General features: G+C 39.2%; 2 protein-coding genes and 1 long non-coding RNA gene across 5 annotated transcripts; 1 reads left to right on the forward strand and 2 right to left on the reverse strand.

Moving 5' to 3' along the window:
* The first annotated feature begins 86 nt into the window (after positions 1-86).
* On the forward strand, positions 87-22,200 carry LOC139109008 (uncharacterized). 2 transcript variants are annotated; one of them, XR_011546764.1, is made up of 7 exons: positions 87-605; positions 780-954; positions 2,037-2,331; positions 15,645-16,032; positions 16,862-17,061; positions 19,125-19,586; positions 19,832-22,200. It is a non-coding gene; the product is annotated as an uncharacterized lncRNA (long non-coding RNA). The 2 variants fall into 2 exon arrangements; XR_011546765.1 differs by having other exon boundaries at positions 19,128-19,586.
* Positions 2,069-6,131, reverse strand: LOC139108992 (retinal homeobox protein Rx1). The gene is made up of 4 exons (XM_070667740.1): positions 5,489-6,131; positions 4,855-4,989; positions 2,979-3,283; positions 2,069-2,342 (listed from the first exon to the last, which is right to left on the reverse strand). Exons 1-4 carry the CDS (start codon positions 5,570-5,572, stop codon positions 2,069-2,071), a joined length of 798 nt encoding a protein of 265 aa, XP_070523841.1. The 5' UTR covers positions 5,573-6,131.
* Ppt1 (Palmitoyl-protein thioesterase 1) lies at positions 14,860-18,061 on the reverse strand. 2 transcript variants are annotated; one of them, XM_070667659.1, is made up of 7 exons: positions 17,633-18,061; positions 16,873-16,982; positions 16,480-16,607; positions 15,817-15,972; positions 15,607-15,730; positions 15,177-15,335; positions 14,860-15,108 (listed from the first exon to the last, which is right to left on the reverse strand). In XM_070667659.1, exons 1-7 carry the CDS (start codon positions 17,787-17,789, stop codon positions 14,983-14,985), a joined length of 960 nt encoding a protein of 319 aa, XP_070523760.1. In that variant the 5' UTR covers positions 17,790-18,061; the 3' UTR covers positions 14,860-14,982. The 2 variants fall into 2 exon arrangements, with proteins under 2 accessions (XP_070523760.1, XP_070523770.1); XM_070667669.1 differs by having other exon boundaries at positions 15,613-15,730; positions 17,633-18,036.
* Positions 22,201-22,225: the final 25 nt, after the last annotated feature.

Below are 22,225 nucleotides of genomic sequence, written 5' to 3' on the forward strand. Positions count from 1 at the left end.
ATCGATCTAAAAATATATTTAATGCATTTACAAGACTTTGACATATTTTGTAAATTATGTTGAATTAACATTCTCTGTTTCTCTGGCTTCATACCCCTTACTTTTAATTTTATACTCTGCTCCCTTTTGACATTCTTTCACCATATGATTTTAACCTATAATTTTTCTAGACTTCACGACGCTACCTTGATTTGACGGTGGCGGCTCGTAACGACTTTTCTCGAGACTAATAAAATTCAGCTATTATTTGGTTGGTCCATATGGGCAAATCACAAACGACCATCGTTCCCGCCAATTTCGTGGCAACCATTACGAAAGAGGCGTGGCCACGAAATTGGCGGAAAGCAGTGGTCTCTTCGTGACATCAACTAGTTTCTCCTACATTCCTGATATTTCCCGGACATTTTCAGATACTCGGCGCCGCAATTACCGCAAAGCCCAACTTGAGATTGCCTGAGAATCTGAGATTTCCAACCCGCTTTACTCACCAGCTCCTGCAACAGCATACAGACTTCAGAGGGTTCCGGAAACCGCCATTGTCAGAGCGTGAGACCCGTACCTCGTCTTCTTCGTCGCGGCCGAGATTCTCATCTCGTTTCGAACAAGTAAGTTTTTAAGAACTTCAGAAAGATAAAGTGCGCGTGGAACATTTTATCTGAAACGTAGTGTTCGACATTATCGCGGCCTATTTCGTTCGTCACTTGGCACAAATTTTCGGTATCGCTCATTCCGACGAGAGTTGATCGTAGAATCAAAAGTAACCTTGCTTTACATTGCAGCCAGTTTCTTCTGTCGAAATCAAGGACGACTCGAGTGGAAGTCTCGGCAAAAATAAGCAACACGAATATCGAGAGTGCATTATACAACAAATGACTGTCACGAAAAGAAGGAAGGAAGGAAGGACGGAAGGATGGAAAGATCTAATCTACCTCAACCTAACTGAAAGATATAAATGTAAGTAAACTGGCAACACGCCGTCGTCGAGTACAATGCCTGACATTGTTTCTTTCAGTATACAATGTATAAATTTACGGGGAATGAGAAAAAGATGTGTTTTTAAAGTAACAGTTTTTATTTCTTGACTTATTCCTCAACTTTTCTGGCTGAGTGTGCGCTCACATCTTTCGCGACAGAACGTTTAAAATATTTAAGAGAGCGTATTAGAAAGTTACAATCGCTATAAAGGCGATTAAATTGGAAATAGAAGTTAAAAAAAAAAGAAAAAGAAAATAAGAACCCCAACAATTAATTCAATAAATTTGAAAAAGTCAATGTGGCGTGCACACTTATTGCTCTCTTTTATTTGAGAACTGCGTACTTTCAAATCGCATCTCTCGAGAGATATTTTAACGTCTAATTATAAAATATTGTTTTAAAAATACTTCACTCTCAGTTATGGAATTCGCGGCGCGGAATCGCTATATACGCAGAGTCCCGGAACGTTATAAACGTGGGAAGACGACAGCGTCCGTTATTATTCCGGTACGCCGCTAAATTACATACAATCTCGTTAATACGGTAATACAGCAATAAATATAACTATAACGCGCGTAATATTGAAAGTATAATCGACGTTGCGTTGTAATTAACTTTCCTCCTATCTAAACACGCCTTTCTTCCAACGTCAACGCCAAGTAAACATCCTTTCGTGTGTAACAATCAGGACTGATCGTCACTCCCAAACGTGTATAAAATAATCTGCGCAATTTTATGTATACCATTAAAAAAAAAAAAATTATATTACTAAATTTAAAAAAGAACTCAAACAAATTTTTTTTGTAACGCGCAAGTAAGAAGCGGAAATAAAATAAAAAAAAAAAAAAGAAAATAATTTAAGTAAAAACGTTCGAAGGTCTAAAGAGACGTTAATTTATAATTTATATATATTTGCACGCGTGCTCTCCATCTTCGTATCTCCTCCCGGTGATTTTATTATCGAAAGTTGACGTCAATTTCGACGTATACGCGTTGCCCCGATATAATCGCTGTCGAGCAATTGCACCGTCTTACATATTTTTTTTTTTTTTTTTTTACAGATCTTTTTGTGAATCGATCGTGGACTCGAGCCTCAGTTGTTCTTCCCGCTGTTGAGAGTCACGTCCAAGGGCTCGTCCATGCTGGGCGCGATATCCGGTTGCTGGTGGTTGCTCGGTAAATGATGGAACAACGAGTGCCTGGCGGATGCTGGATGATGGCCCTTCAAAGTGAGATCCATCTCGGCCTCCTGCGGCCGCTCCCTCGTCGCCAGGTCACTTCGGTCTACAGGACTCGGGCACATCCTGGGCGGCGTTCCGCATCGGCACTTGAGCCTGTCCGGCGATTTGTCACAAGGTACCGAATATCTATAAAATTACATTACGTCAGACGAATGAGATTAATGACACGATCATTAGTTCATTCACAAGGCCAAGCGAAACGTTAAGTTTATTTGATTCAGTCCTGGATTTATAAGGACAGAAGGTATCAGGATCATCATTTTGAATTTTCCATTATCTTGAATTCGTATCGACACAATTTGCGCATTTTGAAATATTATCACAATTTAATTTATTTAATTAATATTCAGTCGAATTATTCTAATTGCAATCTTTTTCTTCTTCTTGAATGAATATTCCGCTTCAGTGTGTTTTACATCTTTTAATATGAATGATATTTACAAGTATAATCACATTTGGAAGTCATTAGTTAATTTTTATTTTACAAACAAGGAATTGCACGTTGTTGCGAATTTTAAATTTAAATTACGTTTTTATTCGCTTTTTTATTATCTCTATCTACAATACGCGTATCTCTTACGAAACAATAAAAATCAGATAAACTGTTATTAAAGATTTTTAGCGTTATTTAAAAAACTTGTCGATAGAAAACATTACTTATAAATCGAGGACAAGCGCAGTGAGAAAATTAAATAATAATTAAGTAATAATGAAATACACCAAATTGCCGCGCAAGTATATTTTTATATCGAAAACGCTCACCCGGGTGGCGGCGGGGGTAGAATTCGAAAATCTCTGCAGACCGATACAGGACCGCTGATCTCGGGTAGCTTGTCGGTCGCGTTCGGTGAATTCGTTAGGGCTGACGAAGACGATGGTGAAGTAGAGGACGCGTCGGAGGGTGCGGTGGCGGCAGCGGTCGTTCTCTCGAGGCCGCCGGGGGGTGGTCGGCCAAGTAGCAACGGGGTAGCGCTTCCTAAACCCAAGCATCGCATTCTCCATGCGTCCTGCAGTAATTGTAGCCGAGCTTGTTTCCGCCACTTTGCCCGTCTATTTTGAAACCATACCTGCGGAGGAACCATTCACCTGACCCACCGTTGCTCCACATTTTTCACCCCCTCTTCGTCCGTAGCCGAAAAAAAGGCACGGGTCGCGAAGAAACGTGAGTTATCGCTGTCTGAACGCAGTTTAAACCAAGATATTTAAATATTAATATTATAAGGCGAGTGTCGTGCGAAAAATTAAGCTTCGATAACGCGAAACGTATGCGAGCCACGCGGCGTAAACGGAGCGCGAAAAAAAAAATATACATATGTTAACGCGCTCTGACGGAATTTGCAGGTGAGGAGATTCGAAAGCGTTAATCGAATTTGGTCCTGGTGAACATCCGAAGCTTCTCGCGGCCGCGCTCGCATTCTTTCTCCGCCCGGCCGGTTTCATCAGCGTTCGCCTAATCGTTTACGCACAATAGCCCCCCGCGTAACAGCCTCTATCGCAGCCAGATGTCCGCGAGGCCTTTGTGATACGATCAGACCAGTTTTGTTCGTATTCCTGATATCATTAATGAATCGAAACATCTGCGCTAACTTGAGATTAAAAGCCAGTCGTTCCTACTTCTGCACTTGAAATCGCGAGAAAATTAATCGATTGAACAGAATCATTCGCTGATTAGTTGAGGTTCCACCCGTAGGTTTAAATCCCCCTTTTCGTAGTTGTGTTTCTGTGCAATTAAAAAGTTTAATTTAAATAAAAAAAAAAAAATAAATTAATAAATAAATAAAACTCGTAACATTTCGAAATCGAACCGCGTCACGTGCAAATTGTTTAGAAATTAAATTAAAAGAAAATTTATTCGATTTTCTGCAGCTTCCCTCCGTATTTTAATTTAAATTAATTTTAATTAATTTCAGCTGATATTTTATTTACGTACGATCGCATTTTGCCAATGTTTGTATGGTAATATATGAAATAACAGGACTAATGGAAAATTAGATCCACCACGATTACGATCATTAGCGAGTTAATTTCGGGACTCGGAAAGTGAATGAGAATAAACCTCGCGTATTTCCTGTAAACAGTTTATTTGGGCTTTAATTAGCGAACGGTTTTAGGGAACGAAGCAATCCTGTTGGAAGGCCGTATTTCGAGATTGTAAGTTTCCTTAGCCTTTTATCGAAAAGGCAAAAACGAGCTTTACCTTGCTTAATTTTTCGGGTGAAAGAGTTGCATTTTTACGAAACATAGAAACTAATAGTGTCTGATTTTACCATAATTTTTAAAATACATAAAATAAGTTAATTATTTCAATTTATCGATATTTAATTCGTAAAATTTCTTTTTATGTTTAATTCAATCGAAGAAACGTTATAGAGAAAACTTTAGTACAAAAAATTTAATCTTTTTTTCGAAGTATCTTTATTAAAAAAAAAAAATTTTTTGATTTATTTTTTATGATTACACTCCTCTTTGACAACGTATTTTGTTTATTAATTATAATAAAATTTAACGATGTAATTAATACGGTATTAAGGGAGGCTTAACAATTGTTAGTGAAACTTAAAAAAAGAAGTAAAAAGAGCTATTTGGAGAACGGACAATAAATAGGTAAAAGAACGAAGTGATCGTAAGGGAGATTCACCTGAACACGTGCTTCTGAGAGCGATATCCGAAGTGCGACTTCCTCTCTGAGAAAAACATCAGGGTAATGCGTTTTCTGGAAAAGGGATTCCAATTCCTGAAGTTGTTGCGGCGTAAACGTGGTCCGATTGCGTCTCTGCTTGAAAAAGTTCCAAAGATCTGACTGTTACACGAACATCAAGATCTCTGCATGCTCTATCAAATAATTTCACAGCTCTTAAATCGCGAAGTCATTTTTATACCATTGTACGGCACAAAGACGACGCCACAATCCTTGTACTATCGCGGAACATTTACATTTATCACCGTATTTAATAATCCAAAATCGGGAACAGTACTAGCATTTTCAGGAAAAAAATTACATACATTTTAAATTAATAAAATTAAAAGCTTACAATTAATATAATTAATATATTAACCTTTTGACTCGTGGTAAAAATTTCCGGATCGAATATAAATAAATGAGTAAATTGCAGGTGAACAATAAACACTGTTTTAGCATGTACGATTTCGTCGGTTCCGTCGTATCACGCGTAGTCCCCAAATCAAAGGTCTCGCGGCAAAGGGTTATAAGCCCTAATTAGTAATCGACTCCGACGACAAATTCCAAAAATATGGAATTAATAGAAACGTACACTGACCTGACGACGACGGCCGAACATGTACTCGGTGAGCAAATCGGCCTGAGGTCCGAGAGGCGACAAATACGGGCCCGCCATAGCAAGCGGCCGCGCGCGTTCGGTCCCGCGGCGCTTCCTCAGGGTCGGTCGCTCACGGGGATGAAGAGGACGACCCTTGTTGGCGATTCCAACGAAAGATCCTCACTGCTGCAACAATGCAGACCGCTCGCACGGCGCGAATATGGTGAGAGCACTGCGAGTGGAGTCGCCACTACACGCCGGGAGGGTGAGAGCGTGTGGCGACCGGGGGTAGTTTCGACTCATCGTTCGCAACCCCCGTGCTCGCGCGCATCGGGGACGATCGCGCCATTGGCCGCGTGGCATCGAGGGCGGTTCCGCCGCGTTAAGAATCGCGCACACCCCTCTCCGCGAGACGTACAGCTACGTTGAAAACCCGCTAAATCGTGGTCTGCACCCTCTTCCACCCCCTGCTCTACTTTTCCCTCTTCCCCCTCATCCTCTTACCTATATATTCTATCTTGTTTATCCCCGCTGGACCCCGACCGCCAACTCTTTCCCGCTCACGCTTTTGCTCTTTCCTCATCGTTTCCTCGCCAGCGTTCCGTTCGCGCTTTACCCGTTTCTACCCCGACCAACCCTCTTCCGAGTGTACGTGCGTGTGCAGTTTCTTTACTCCCCTTTATTTTATTTTCTTTTTTTTTTTCCTTCCCCGTCTTCGCTTTTCTTCTCGTTTTCTATCCCTCGTTCTCGCGATGCGGAAATAAGCTCGATTACTCGGCAAGGCAGTCCTCTTCGACTTTCGGGGGCAAAAATCTCGGAAAACGTATCAGAGACGTTATCGGGACGCAGGTGGTGGCATTGATCATCGATAGGCTTCAAACGTGACGTAAGTGCACATACATGCATGCAACGGGTGTGGAAAAAATCACTGTTCCCGCCGTTACCCGCAGACTCGATTCGAGAGTTGATTTTCTCCCGGCGAACAAACTTAAATCCTTTGCCTCGATTCTTATCTCAATTAATGAAAATTGCATCACACTTTTTCTTCCGTCAGAATCGTAAATATACAATTTTTTTCACTTTTTAAATGAATAAATAAATGTTCTAATTTTTTTTTTTAATTTTTAATCGCAATTTAATATATACATACGTGAGAAATAACTTTAAATCTGTTTTACAAACGTAAAACTATCCGATAACGTTTTACATTTTTTACCATAAAATTTTGCAAAATATCGTCAAATTGCACGTTAATCCCAGGGGCAAAAATAAAGGATACATTTTTTTTTCTTGCTCCATGTACACGATAAATAAGCGACGGTGGACTCGTCAACGGGAGTATTCGTTAAATTTGCTGTAAATTAGCGATGAACCTTTCGCCACAGTTCGTCGAATGTTTGTAAAAAAACGGGGATAAATATGCAATCATTTGATTGACGCAACTTCGTATATTTGATGACATTGTGGCACCCGTCTCCGGGGTGCCTCATTTACCGTTTCCCCTGAGCTCGCATCCCTTTGATACTTGGCGCATTCATTGCAAACGCAGAGACATTACGGACTTTTGTTTTAATTCTCGTTCTCGGTCGTTTTTTCCTTCAATTAGCGAGCGGATAGGTGTACGAGGGAAATTCGATTCGATGTAAAACAGGGACGCACCGTATCTTCGTGTTGAACACGACATACGATCGAGTTGATTATCCTTTATCCTAATCTGCTGCCAATCTCTGTTAATTTATTTTATTTTAACTCGTTTAATAACTTTTTTTTTTCTTTTTTTTTTGTATACATGCGTAATAATTTTTAATATGTATTGTCTATTTAATCATGATCTCTGTCTCGTTCCCCGACTAGATAATTAAAAGTCTGTCTATTCTTCTGCAGGCAGAGCTCTGCCGGAGCGAAAATATGCTCTCGCGCGTCAAACGCTAGATCCGGAAAGTCACTCGCGATCTCAGATTCCATCTCTCGCGCCCACGCGGGGGTTGATTAAAACATTTTAATACATCTGTCCGTTTCTAAAGACGACGCGTATTAATACGGTTATTGAATTCCGCCTCTCTGTCTCGCGTGCATCGTCTCCGTTCGAGAAAAGAGAGAATGGAAAGGAGCGAGAGGGAAGGGCGCGATAAGGGATGCAAAAGTCGGGGAGCGCAGAACGGGACCGAGGGATGGAAAAGAATAAAAAAAAAAAAGAAAAGCAGAAGGAGAGAGAGAAAGGAAAAATGAAAAGAGGCATGAATAGAAACGGTAGGAAGAAAGAAGCGCGCGCAATCTTTTTAATTATGAAAACACTGCTTTGTGTTTCATTTTGTTTTGTTGTCAGGGGGCGCTATTCTAATCGGGCGCTCCTACCCTCCTCCACCCTCCCGGTCCCCCTTGGTTCACCGTTGGTCCCCTCACCGTCACCTCGCCCCCCGTTCTGTACACCTACCCTCTCTCGTTACCACCACCGCCGCCGCCGCCCATCTTCTTTTTTTATATTATAACGTGCGGGCGGCTCTGATGGGTCAGGGGCGGAGGCAGGACTGCCGGCAGGTTGCAAGCTAGAGGGAGTGCCAGGGTGAGATTGCTTTAGTAATGAATTACATAGCTCGGGGCTATGTATCTCTGTCTGAGGAACACCACCGTACGCCCGAGCACTCGCCTGGCTCTTTCCCTCCGCGTGCGCGCGAATCTTTTTTTTCCGTCATACCTTTTTCTTTCGTCCCTCCTCCTTCACTCTCTCGGCAACCCTTACTCCCGGCCGTTCGCGCGCGCGGCTTTCGATGGAGGAATCATTCTTGTCAATGGTCACCTGCGCATATTACGTCGCGAATATTGTACGCCAGGATCTCCGTCAGGTCATCATCGAGTATCTGTCGCGATTCTTTCTCCCTCTTCATCTCTCTTTCTCCCCTTTGCTCCGCTTATTTTCCCCCTTTTTTTCTTCTTTTTTTTTATTCGAGAGGAATTAAAATGATTAAAATTAAATTGTAACTCTGCCAATTGCTGTTCTTAGATCGTGCTTTTAATATTTTCTTATATGTGTAAATTATTACTGTGGATACGTTTATGTAGCTTTGAATTCGATTATTAGACACGTATAAGTAGTTTCTCTTTTCTCTCTTAACATAATACGTAGATTATTATTAGCAGATATCAATTATTAATAGAAAGCAAAATCTGCTTTCTTCGTACTGCTACTGTAACAATGCGAGGGGGAATCTTTAGTGAATCTTAACCCAATTTCAGCCCCGTCTTTTATTAATATTTGAACGTAGGATCGAGATGAAGTCCAGCGACTAAGAATCCACGATACTTAACGCTCGCGAAGTTTCCTCGTTATCGCATCGAGATAAAAAGTTTCTACGGAAAGACAATACATCACGTCGCATCGACATCTCCCGATTACGATCGCGATTACTCGCAATCGCGATTCATTCATTCGTCGCTTTCTATTTCGAATATGCCTCCCCGTATCGGGTGGAAAAGATTTATCTATTCGAGCGCGAAACGTCGTCGTGATAAAATCTAAAAGGCTATCGAGGATAAAATATTGATTCCCGCCTTATCGATTGCCTCGGTATAATTTAAAATAAATTATTATTCGATAGGGATTATTAACAGCGCGTCTAATATTAATTTTATTCAATTGTTTAAAGTTATGACCCTTTAAAAAAATCGCGAATTGCTGTATTTTTAAATTGATTTGCATCTCCGAATGTGCCGGTGTACTACTTGGACACAGTAGAATTGAACAAGAAAAGGGTGCCGCCCTTTCCCTTCGACTAATACGTGGTGGAAGCAAATAAGACGGTAGGGGGGGAAGGGCGGAGTGCCTCGTAGGTTTCTTAAGACATGTTACGATTGCCACAAGCAATTATATAAACTTGGAATAAAAAAAAATTTTTTTTTTTATTAATGTATTATCGAAAAGTAATTGATCGAATTCAAAAAGCAATTCCCTTGATAACGAATCGCAGGATGATGTATATTAGATAATACAATTTATTTTGAAAGCTAGATTAATGCGGATACGTACATTTTTATGTTAGTTACCAACGATTATCTTTGTTCAAGCGGTAATTCTACAAGAAAAAAAATTACTAAGTTAACTCTTAATTAATTTTCTTCATAACTTTATTATTTGCAATAATCTATTTAGAATTTACTTAGAATTATGCAAATCAAACGAGGAACGTTACTTCTGTAACTGACGACAATCGGTGCGGCAAAGGAAAATGTTAACAAACGTGCAACTTTCTACTAAGTACCTCTTTCCACACATGCAATTTTCTATAAGCCTGCAATTTATTTCTCCTTCTACTCTAGAGTTTCTCTATAAATTAATTCCTTTCACTAGGCCACGTACAAAAATGCCTAAAGCAAAATTATTTGAAAAATTAATAAGAATTATTTTACATATCAAAGAAAAAAAGAAAAAATTACATTTATCAATAAATTAGGAATTATCTTAGATTTTTACATTTTTCTTTCGAATAAATTATTTTTTCCCCCGGTTGTTCAAAGAGTCAGAAGGTATCTTGTATATTAATTGTATAATTAATAGCATCTACTAGATTATGTATACTAATGTATACTAATCACAGAGATTACGCCAGTAAAATTAATTGCATATGTTTATTATGTAATTTTATACCGCTCGTTATCTTAATCTGTTATGCAACCATCACACGTAATTTCTCGCCTTACTTACATACACGCGGATTAATACCTCGAGCACGCTTTGTCGGTGATAGAATGAGCAGATACGTTAATTAATTAAGCATATGGACCGGCAGCTAATCAACATTCTATCTCTTCGGCACTAAGTCCTCTGGTAGAACGGTGGACGAAAAATGGAGATGCCGGTCGCATAAAGCAAGAAAGGCAGACGTCGAACAAACTCGCGAAATTCCTTTTCATTTGCATTATTACGGTAATGAGACTGAAAAGCTGAAAAATGTCGGGCTTTTGTCACAGAAGGATTGTCCGCCTGGTCCATTCATTGATTACGTCGGTAGACGGGGGTATACGCGGTACATAATATCTCAGCTAATCCACCCTAAAGATAATGAATGTGGTGGGCTTTGTCTTTCCATTTATTGCTCACAATTTCTCAATACATCCGGATGTTCCAAATTGCGCCAATCTATTTAATGATAGATCGCAATTACGCGTTAACTGATTCTGTAATAGTTCAAATAGTCAGATGAAACTTACCACAAATCGCTATTTTATCACATTTAATCGATTACAACTCAATCAAATGAGTAATAGAATACCTAATAGATTTATTTCATCTAATCTAATCTCACATTGATATAAATTGCAAGAATTTAACAAATATAAAAGAACTGAACGGTAAACTTTAAAGCGGTTAAAAAAAAAATTAAGCTAAATGAAAAGAATAATTTCTTTTAAAACCCCTAAAGATTCAAGAATCGAAAAATTATAGGTGCAATCGACAATCAAATTTATATAAACCCCTTTTAAGATCTCGAGAGTTTAAAATATGCACATTAATAATCTTACGTGTATTTGTCTATTATTATTAGAAAGAGCACACGTAGAAGCGGATGGTTCGCTCTTTAAATGCGCATTACTTAATTTGCGAGGTTCGCGGGAGATGTTGGTGAAAATCGCGGACCAAGCTCGCCTAGATATATCTCGTTAATGTAATTTCACCGAATACATGCCAGGCGTACGTGTATCGCGTCTCTTTCGCGTAATACGCCCGGCTGAAGGTACGCCGACAAAAATCTACAAAGAGAAAATTTACCGATGACGGCGAGAGTAAAGCGATGCGAACGCGCCGCGTGAAAGGAAAGGGTTGCCCGTAGAAAATAGAGATCTAACATCGCGAAAAAGGGAAAATTCCACAAAATAATTTTTTGTCACGAGAAGAAAAGAGCTAGGGGGAAAAGGGAGCTGTTATTCGTTGCGCTTTGAACAAAATCTTGCAAGGGACGAAGTGCACAATGTTACGTGATTATTTAATAATATTAATTAAATTGATCGCAACAAAGAAAGTGACATAAGTGTTTATACCACGCGAACCGTTCATAGATCAAAATGATTGACTCTATTTAGAAAATTGTTTGTTTTTTTATTTTTTTTTAATTCAGGACCAAATCATTCGATTAATACTTAATTTATTTTAAATATATTTTCAAGTAAATTCCCTACTTATCGAAATCACCAAAAAATTTACATGCTTCAAAATAACTAAAGTAATTATATCGCAAGATGTTAATCTTCAAAGAGACTTTGACCATCGTTCGCATAACGTATTCTATAAATTTTTTCTTGTGGTTAAATAAAATGCAAGCGACAGGATTAATCGAAGGACTTTCTGAAATTGAACGAAAGGAGGGAAACAAACGAAACAGAGATAGGGCGAAACGGAGTAATTCTCGTGGCCGAGAATCACGGACCCAAGGGTGGGCGAGGGTGGTGCACCCTGCATATACGCGTAACAATAGTTTAATATTCATATTGTCACGTTCGAGTCAAAGGAGCGGGCGGTGGCGGGCACCGCGTTCTAATTCATCGAACAAAAATTTGCTCCCTTTCAAGAGGGGTGTATTTGCGTCGTTCGTTGATGAATTCACTCCAAGTCATTGACGCGACAACATCGCTGCACCACCACTCACAACTCGGACTCGTAATTAAACTTAGCCCTCTACGATGCGTCTCAATGTGTTTTCTGACTGATTCAAAGCTGATTTGCCGCCGATGAAAGTGTTGAGATATCAATTGAACCGCGGGACAATAACGGGGATTGCATGGTGATTTAACTAGTTAATATACTCTTGTTACGTTAAATAACTCTTGACAACAAAATATCATTCATCAATTAATTTCAAGCACTTATATCTAGCTAATAAATGAAATCTTCATTCGATTGAGAAAATCTTTCTTCCAATTTTTTTCAAAAGTCTTACGATCTATTTTTCTAAATTATTATTAATCAAAATGCGAAAACATAAATAATAAAATAACAACTGTTCCGATTTGCTTTAAAAAATATTTGACTCTTTGAAGATCGGCGGATGGGTTTGAAAAGAGCCAAGTTGGTGAAAAAAAAAGCCAGTCATCAAAGAGTTAAATATGGATTTGTAGAATAACAGGTTTTTCACAGAAACGGTTCTTCGCGGGCAAATAAAAATTTATCTACAAATATATATAATATTATAATCGTTAAATATACATATATGAATACCCTGTCGCAGTCTTCTTTCCATTATTCTCGTCAGTATCGCTGTATCGAGACAGGGCCTTGGGGATATTAATTCCGCAAAAGCGAAACGAGAGATATCAGAAACAGGCTCCTATTAATAACTTGTCAAGTTCTCCTCGATAAAACTTCCGTTGAAAGAGAGAGAGAGAGAGAGAGAAAAGGGCGACACGTCGTCGAGATATCCGACGAACCACGAGAGTTCACAAAGACGCCGCTTTAACTTCGCAATTTTAGAAAAGGGGAAAGCCGTGAAGTAGCAAGTAGCGAACGAAATAGTATTCAGATTCGATTGCCCGATTTGTAAAACCTAAGAGATTGCTTGGCAATTTTGCGAAACAAAATATTGATATTAATACCGTTAATTGAGATATATCAATCATTTTTTCGTATAATTAATTACACAACAAGAGTCACTTCATTCTTATATCACAACTTTTATATTGCAATCACATTAGATTTAATAATAAAATCATCTCTAAAATATTTTTTTAACTTAATAAATTTAACGCATAAATTGCTATTTTTCATTCCATATGAAATTCGTTCTTGATTCCTTACGTAATTCAATAGATCTAATCTGTTTTGTTCTACTTTTAGTTTCCTTTTTTTTTTATTTTTTTTTTTTTCTTTTTTTTTTGGAAATTGCGTCCCTTTTTTCAGCGAATCGATGTATCCCCGTTTATCATTCAAAGGATGCGAATCACGGCTTGTCCGTTATTTATTACATCTCTCCCTCTCCTTCATTGGCGTCGCGCGCCCCGTCGGAGGTAAAATCACAACGAGAGGCGGCCCTTCTAAGGACATCCACGATTGGGCGATGAAGGGATGTGCCGGCCTCTCGGTAATAATTCTCGCGGTGTTCTTGGTCGCTCCATCGTTTGCATTTAATGAGGGATAGAACGAGCGAAAAGAAGAGGGTGGCAACGATTCGGACGTATTGCGGAGGCATTTTATTTAATTAAAAAGAAAAACCGCGAATTAAATATAAGCAAAAAGACAGGGAGGGAGTTCTGGTAACTTTTAATAATCTTACGTACAAAAATAATTATATATTAATTATTTTTAATTAAACTAAACAACACGAGATAAATCAATTAATCCCTCAAAACGTATTTAGCATATATCGTAAAAAAAAAAGCTAATACATCGCAAGTGTACCACGCACGCCGAAGGGGTAGTATTGATACCAACCACCCCCGCGGCGCGAAACACCTGTGTCCGCCGCCGAGTGTCGGCGAATCTTCGCGTCGTCATTTCGTTACCTTCGAAATATTAATCTTGGTCGCAACCGAGCACACGTGCGCGCCTCCAATCTGTACGACGGCGGCGGCGACGCCGACCACGACAACGACAACGACGACGGGGGTGGAAGAGGAGGCGCACGAAACGAACATTGTGCGCGCACGCCATAACAGCGTAGCAATAACCGCGTTCCATTATATGTAGCTACACCGCGAGCGGCGAGATTGCAAAACATGCCTAGATTAATGTTTTCTCATCCCGCGGCTTTGTTGTGCAGCGCGGGGGCGCAAAAGGGGGAGGGCGCGACGGGGATGAGGTAGAGCGGAGTCTGGTGAACGCCGGGGGTGTGCGCGCGGACGGATGGCGGTGGCGCGCGCTCTCCCTCTCTCACCCCGCTTCATGGAGCCGCGGTTCTCTCCTGTCGTCTCTCGCTCCACCCCGCCGATCCTCCCTGTTCTATATACAATCGCGTCATGCGACAATGAACAGTACGAATTACGTTGCATTCTCTTTTGCGGCTCTCTTCGATCGGCTCTCCGCGCGCGCGGAGGTTCCGCGGCGCGTTATTATTCCGGAGTTACCGGCATGAAATAACAGCGACAAGTCCAAAGTTGGTGGGAAATTAGGAAGGACTGTCAACGTGAATCACGTTCGCGTTAACGTTAAAGGCGAGAAATGCGAGACGAATTATTCATTGCGTTTTATTTAGCCGCGGCTCGTCTTCTAATATTTTTCTGAATTTTTAACGTGTATAAAAAAATATTATCCGGCCATCCAGGGAAAGAAACTGCTAATTAACAGTAATGAAAAGATATTTAATCTGCAAAATTTAATTATCTGTGTGTAAATGACGGAGTTAAAAAAATGTCGGAAGTTAAAAAAAAAAGAAAAAAGAGAATTAAAATTGTAAATTTATTTATTTATTAATATACCTTTTTTATACATTTAACATACATAGATATTACGTGTCTATATTATTTAACTCGTATTTTTAAAATTTCATATATAGTTTTTTTTTCCACTACACCAAATATTTTTTAATTATATTTTCAATAAACCACTCGGCCGTAAACTGCAAGTGATCACCTGGTAGCGAAAGATATTGGACTTTACCAGCATTTTCCATTGCGCGCAATCCGAGCCAGTCCTATGATTAGCGAATTAATTAATACTTATATTCAACTATATTTTTAGATCAACTGCGTCAGTGCATACCTGTTGGTACAGCACACTCTGTTGTAGCTTCTGCACCTCTTTTGCTTGGCCAGGCTTGTAGAATCCAAACCATTCGGTCTCCACAGGTTCGACCATTGTATCGTTCTCGAATTTAACGAGAACTAAAGTTTGAAGTTTTTGAAGATTGTTCTTATAGTCCTGTAATTACACATCGAATGTGAATCACAAAAACATTAATTAATATTTTTATTAATTATTAAATTATTAATTTAACTTTTATTTTATTTTCCGTCTTAGAACTTTGATATCTTTTCAGTTTACGTTCAGTTTACGCGATATCTGGATATGCATTATATAAGATACGCTGCAGTTCTTGTTTTAAACGTGAGATGTGTCAATATATCCTTTTATGAGTGATACACTAACATACTTATGTTTAAATCGAAGTAAAATGCAGATGTATAATTACATTTACCGTATTGTTAATATTTTCATTATTGATTTCAGCAAGGAAAAGATTTTTCTTTTGATATTCATCCTCCTGGAAGGGATCGTGCCAATAAGAAGCTTGTATCAGCGAATTTTGAATATACCTAAGAAAAGAAGATTAAAATTGAACGAAAAACAATAGTGTTTGCGTTAAATGGTGCTTATAGACGAATGTCGTAAGAACGAGTACCATAAATATGCGCCGCGGTGAAGCATGCGACGCATGTAATTGCACAACCTAGATGTGTCTAAGCATCGTGGTATACCGAAAACACCTTGATGCTGACCGCCTAAAGAGATTAAATTCAACATTGGAGGATTGGGACATCTCTGAGCTACTGCTCTCCTAAAATATAAATCAATATTCAGCTTTACACAATGCAAAAAAAAACCAGGAGCACTATAAGTAAGTACCACTATGTTTATATGCAAATATTAATTATTAAGCACTTTTGGAAATAAGAAATTAAAATTGCAAATTTGAAACGTCCGTGAGGTATTCAAGATATTACTATAAATAACAGATTTTTATGAAAGAAATAAAAGATTAGTCACAAGAAGAAAATATTCTGAGCTTGTTTTCCTTATTTTAACTTTAAACTTGTATTTCAGAAATAAATATTTATGAACTTGTTATACAAACTATCAGTTTTTTTTAATTAACTTTATCTTTAAAAGCTAATTTTGTGAAACATGCTATTATGCAAATAAAATATAATACAGACGTTGGTAAACATGTTACAGCTTTGTGTAATAAACTTGTTTCAAAGTAACTGCATATAAGCATTGCAAACATTGCAAAAGAAGAGATGACGGAAGTTTCACATAGACGCTACAAAATTAAGCAACTTACAGAAACTGTCCTCCTTGAGAGAAACCAATAGCATTATATCCATTTTGAAGATTTGGGTCTTGTGACAAAGTTTCACAGACGTGCTTTATTTGTTCGTTAATATTTCCGAAATAGCTGTTCTCGACATCCTATAAAAAAAAAGCATTATGTCCCATAATAGTATAAAACAGAAAAAAAAATCATAATAAAAATAAAAATAATATACAGACAGTAACATTTAAAGCTTTGTAAAGAATTTTATGGAAGGATAAATGAATAAAATTAATGAATTAAGTGCAAATAGAACAAACACTTGGGACAAAAACAAAAGAAAAAAGATAAAATAAATCTTCTACTTAATAAAAATATATGTCCAAGTTAATGTTCTTATAATTGTTGACAGCTTTGTCCAACCTCTATTTCATTACTTCCAATGCGAATGGAATGTACATAAACTCCAGGGATTTCGGACTGAAGGAGGTGTTGTATTTTTCCAAGGCTGAAGGAGAAGCAGCAACTATCACCTGCAAAAGAATATATTCTTTATAAAATTCTATCACCAAAATAATGGACAAAATAAGGGAAAAACCAGAAATATAATACGTGAGTATTTAAAATAATTTTAAACTATTCATTGTAAAAAAACAACTTTAATCCTTATTTGTGTATTAATGTAATTTATGAAGTGCTAATTATTTCCTAGACATATATTATATGATAATTTAAAATTGCAAATTTGGAATATTTGAGTTATTTCATATTGAGAAGTGGGACTTTTGTGAAGGAAAAACATAGAACACTTTATTATAATTTTAAATGTACGCTTCGTTAATTAACTAATTACAATAAATCTCTATCAACTTTGTTTTCAAACGATAAGAGTATCGCAAAAAAAAACATAAATTTTAAACATTGATAAACGTGCTATAGCTCTCGTTAATGACCTTACATTAAAACGATTACAAAAATGTTCTTCGCAGTTGGAATCAAATTCAATTTAACGATTATTGCTTATAGGTATCGAAGGATATCGCCGAGACGAACATTTGCGTATAATCGCAGCGAATTGCGGCAAAAAATAATAATGTGAACAGAAAAACGCGCGGGAAAGGAGCGTGCAGTTAATGTTTAGAAAGTGAGGAAGTGGAATATTAAGACGGCACAAATCGCATACCCATTCCATGCCAGAGAACCACCGGCGTCGGTGAACCGTCGGTTTTCACGTTCCTTTCATCGGGCGAACAGCGGCCGGCATTCGCGCATAAAAGTATCGCCGCGATAGAAAGCGTCCAGATACGGCTTGCCGTACGCATCGCCGCGATGCGATCCATGTCGACCCGTCTGTCGTGCCTATGTTCGAGCAACTAACGCGCACCAAGCTTTGCAACGCCTTTTGCGACACCGTTAATCATCGCTGGACGCAGCGGCTGGGCGCAGCTGAGCGCAGCGGAGTGACACATTCGTGATTTCGTAGCGCACACATGTGAATATCGTGAACGCGTGTTTACATCGCCATGCATCCCACTGCACGCCGCTCGACAGCGATCAACGCGCTGCACGTCGGCCGTGGCGGAAAACCCGTAGAACTCTTCCTAAAACGATTCGATAGATACTGCAGATTTCAAAATCTCCTCCGGAGCTCGATCATCCTCCGAATACTCGAGACGTCAAAGGGATGTGATATAAAAAACTTTCTGAAAAAGAATTTAAATATAAAAATTAACTAAAGTAGATTTTTTAATCTTGTATGCTACGATTAAATTAATGTAATTTAATTTAGAGATATTAATTCTGTGTTATTTTCTTTTTAATAGAAAGCACAAGTTATTTCCAATTCTATTTTCTTTTATGTTTTTGTATAAAAAGAACGTTTGTACATATGTACAAATCTGTATACTCGCATATTCCATTTTTACATAAGAAAAAGTAATTTCTTACCGCAGGACTGTAAAAAATGATATCTATATATAGAAATACGAAGAATAGTAATCTGAAAAAGGAAATGAGTGATTATATTTCAAGCCAGTTGTATCGGAAATCGTGATAGCAATACGAATCGAGTAATCTCGGATTGTGATGCGATCTCAATACACGGCGGTACGCGAGGTTTACGGTCCGCCCTCGTGAAAAAGCGCATCACATCGCATTCCCCCCGTACTGTGATTTCCGCGCATTAACGAATGCCATTCGTTACTCGCGGTTGGCGGAAGAAAGGAATCCGGGAGGGCTGGCATCACTCGTCGGGGAGGAAAGATGCCGACGCCGGTCCCGGGGGATGGCGGGGGTGGTGCTGCGGCGAACCAGTGGCCGTTTTGTTTGGCGAATCGCCGCGATATTCGGAGCACAATGCGCGATATTCGAGCCGCTTGTTCCCGGGGATACATTGTTTCCGTTCTTCGGCGCTCTCCGCCCGCGTATGGAAATGCAGTAATCACTTAAAGCGGATCTGTACGCTGGCGGCCATCGTCATCGTTGCAAATCCCGACCGGGAAAAGATATTCGACTCTGGGCTATTATTGTGCCGCGATATCTTGTCAGAACGTTATTTTTTTCTTTCGTCGAGAAGTAACTTTAAAAAAAAATTTTTTTTTAATTAGTTATTAATCTCAATAGCAATAATTTTATGAATATAAAATACTATACTTTATAATTTGTATAATTTTCAGCAGCCTGGAAATGCATCAAGAGTTGGGAACAAAAGATGATTATTCTGAAGACGGTTTTCGGAGAAAATCAGGAACAGACGTTTCCAAAATTATGATAAAGGCCAGAGAGAGTGGAAAGAGATACGAGAACGGAAAAGGGGTGAGTTTTGAGGAGGAAAAGTGAATGGATGGAGAAGCGAAGGAGACGGAAGGAGGTGGAGATCGATCGACGAGATGATGGGAAGGGAGATCGACATATTAAATAGGTGGGCAACGGCTACGAGTGCCAGCCAGTCCAATGAGCAACAAATTAACCGGAAATCTTCCTGAGAGGTGGACTTCGGGTAAGATTCAGGATGGTTGTGGTCAAGAAATTTCTCCTGTCGAGGAAATTCACCCGTTTTCTCCTTTTGAGCAATATCTGCAAGGATATTATATCTGTATCAGCACGCAAAATTAATTTATTCCAATATTAACGTTCAGGTACGAAAAAAGCTCACTTTTATCATTAAAAAAAAAAGTTTTTTACGTGCATTTGATGTAATTGCGAAGTATAAATTATGCTACAACAGAAAATTGAACGATGTTTCTTTTATATCATTCTTTGCTTTTCGCAATTAATAAAATATTTTAAATAACTGACGGTAACTTCTAACGTAATTAAATATAATTAACTAAATGCGTTGCTCATTTACAAGTGTAATACAACATTAATATTATTTTTTCAGAACGTTCAAGTTTAATTTTTTCTCCTAAAAAGGATCTAATGTGATAAAGAAAAGCAACACGGATGAATTTGGATATCATGAATCGCTACCCCTTCAAGACGGGAAAACGTTTGGAGGGTAACAAAAAAGAGCGCGCGATTCTGCCCGCGAAAAGACCAACGAGAGGATCTAAGCCAAAAGGCATCGGCAATGGCTCGAAAATCGGCGCCGAAGAATTCACCCCTTCGCGTTCGCGGTAGTACACTGCGACGCGCGCTACCACCCCCTTTCGTCCTCGCTGCCCTCCGTCGGCTTTCCGCGTTTCCTCGCCACCCTCTTCCCCTCTTGCCGCCGCAGTATCTCCTTTCGCAGCGTAATGAATCCAGTTTGTCGAACTCCACCGCCTTCTCCGGCCGGATTTTCCCGACCTAGCTGTCCTAACCGTCCATCCCGTTTATCCATCCGTCCGTCGGTACCGTACCGGAAACTGCGCTACGTGAACCAACTGTGCTTTTCGGTGCCACCCCCGCGGCGGCGGCCAACCCGCGCAGTCATTTTGCATCTCTCCACCTATTCCATCCTCCCCTGCACGCCACCCCGCTGCGACCGCGGGCTACGCGCGCGCCCGATGCCCGTAATTACATCGAGTTCTCTTGACGATGGGGGATGCCGGAAGGGCCGTGTGGGGAGGGTAGAGGTTCTAATTAATCAGCTAGCCGCAACGCGCGCGAATCGTTCCCGGTACACGCTGCGGCACGCCTATAGGTTGACCGTCGACTAAAAGCACCGTGGGATTTCTCTCTCTCTCTTTCGCGGGGGTTGCCTTTAAAACCCCCCTTCTTCCCGCTCCCTCAGCTCCTCTCCACCCCCGCCGACCAGGCGTTGTTGACTCTTAGAGACGCGTTCGCTCGTATAGCATAATTAGTTACGTGCTACGTGACTTTCGTCGCGAGAGGTGGGATTATTCTGGAATTTTATTTATTCCTGAGCGTAATAGATGTAACTAGGGTACGGGAAAACAAAAAGCAAATAAATGAAAAGAAAACATGAGGATAATAGCGCTTGAAAAAAAAAAAAAGAAGCTGCCGATTCGAGTAAAGCGCTGAGGGATTAAACACGCCTTAAAGCTGCTGTATGTTAAAGCGTTTTTACGATGAAACGACTTACGTACAACTATTTATTTTAGAGAAGCATATGCTTTCATGGTGTGCCCGAGTCGATATTTTTAATTAATTAGTAGAGATGTCTCTTGAATATTTATGTTAATACGTTGAATCAATCGCGGATATTTTTCAAAGTATTCTTAATTAATTAATAACAATATTGTTTTAGCTGCAAAGAGGGAATATTAACGTGAGGCCGGCTTGTATTTGCAATCGAAACATTTCAACGAAGGGTTAATCGGCTCATCGCTCGCCGGGGAACGGTGGAAAATTGATGTTCTTTGTTGCCGCTTTATTTCCCGGGCGGCCTTTCAACGGTGGATCTTCATCGCCCTTTTACAGCACGAGGGAGACAGAAAGAGAGAGAGAGAGAGAGAGAAAAGGGAGATTTCGGGCAACATTGGTTTCAGGCAATAATTACTCGTTGGAAACCACTAAGCTCCGGAGTACAGAAGCGAGAAGGTTTTGCCCCGGCCGCAGCTGCAGTAGCGTCGTGCTAATGAATCTATTTTGCCCGGTTCTCCATGTCGGTTCTACCCCCGCTTTCTCCCCAACCCTTCCTTCGTTTCCTTCATGATTATATCGGGACCAAAATATCGACGCTTTGTGTCGCGAGAGAGGAACGACGACGTAATTGAATATCGGCGCTTCCGTGATGTAACGACGCCTGAAAATGCAAATGCGAAGGTTTAATTATTACAAAGACGGAATTTTGACGTTTATAGAAGTTTAGCTTTTTTTTGAAAGTTATTTTACATGCGACTGATTTTGCATTCAGTCTTAATTCTTTAAGTTGCCATCGTGGGTTGAAGTCGAAGTCAGGTTTGGCTTTGCACTCAAGTGTGTTGTTATTTAATAAATTCTTTTTTTAGTTTGCTTTATTCTATTTAATTTTTATTTTGTTGTATTTTATTTTATTATGCTACAATTAATTTTATTTTAAAATGTCTGACTTATTGTTTAGGTGTACTCCTGAAATCTCCCCTCAATAAGCGACAATGGCGGGCTCGTAGCGGATTTTCTAAGAATTAAGTTTTTAATGTATAGAATAGTATAGATCAGGCGGTCAAAGATTGCTTTGAAAAAATTAAATTAAATTAAATACAGCAAAATAAAATAAAATACGGCAAAATAAATTAAGCCAAATTAAATAAAATTAGATAAAATACATGTAGACTAAATATAACTAAACGATAAATCAGTTCTTTCTTGTATAATTTCTTGTATATTTCTTGTATAATTGATTTTTATT

This window comes from Cardiocondyla obscurior, linkage group LG02, assembly GCF_019399895.1.
Source record: "Cardiocondyla obscurior isolate alpha-2009 linkage group LG02, Cobs3.1, whole genome shotgun sequence".
NCBI classification, from domain to species: Eukaryota; Metazoa; Arthropoda; class Insecta; order Hymenoptera; family Formicidae; genus Cardiocondyla; species Cardiocondyla obscurior.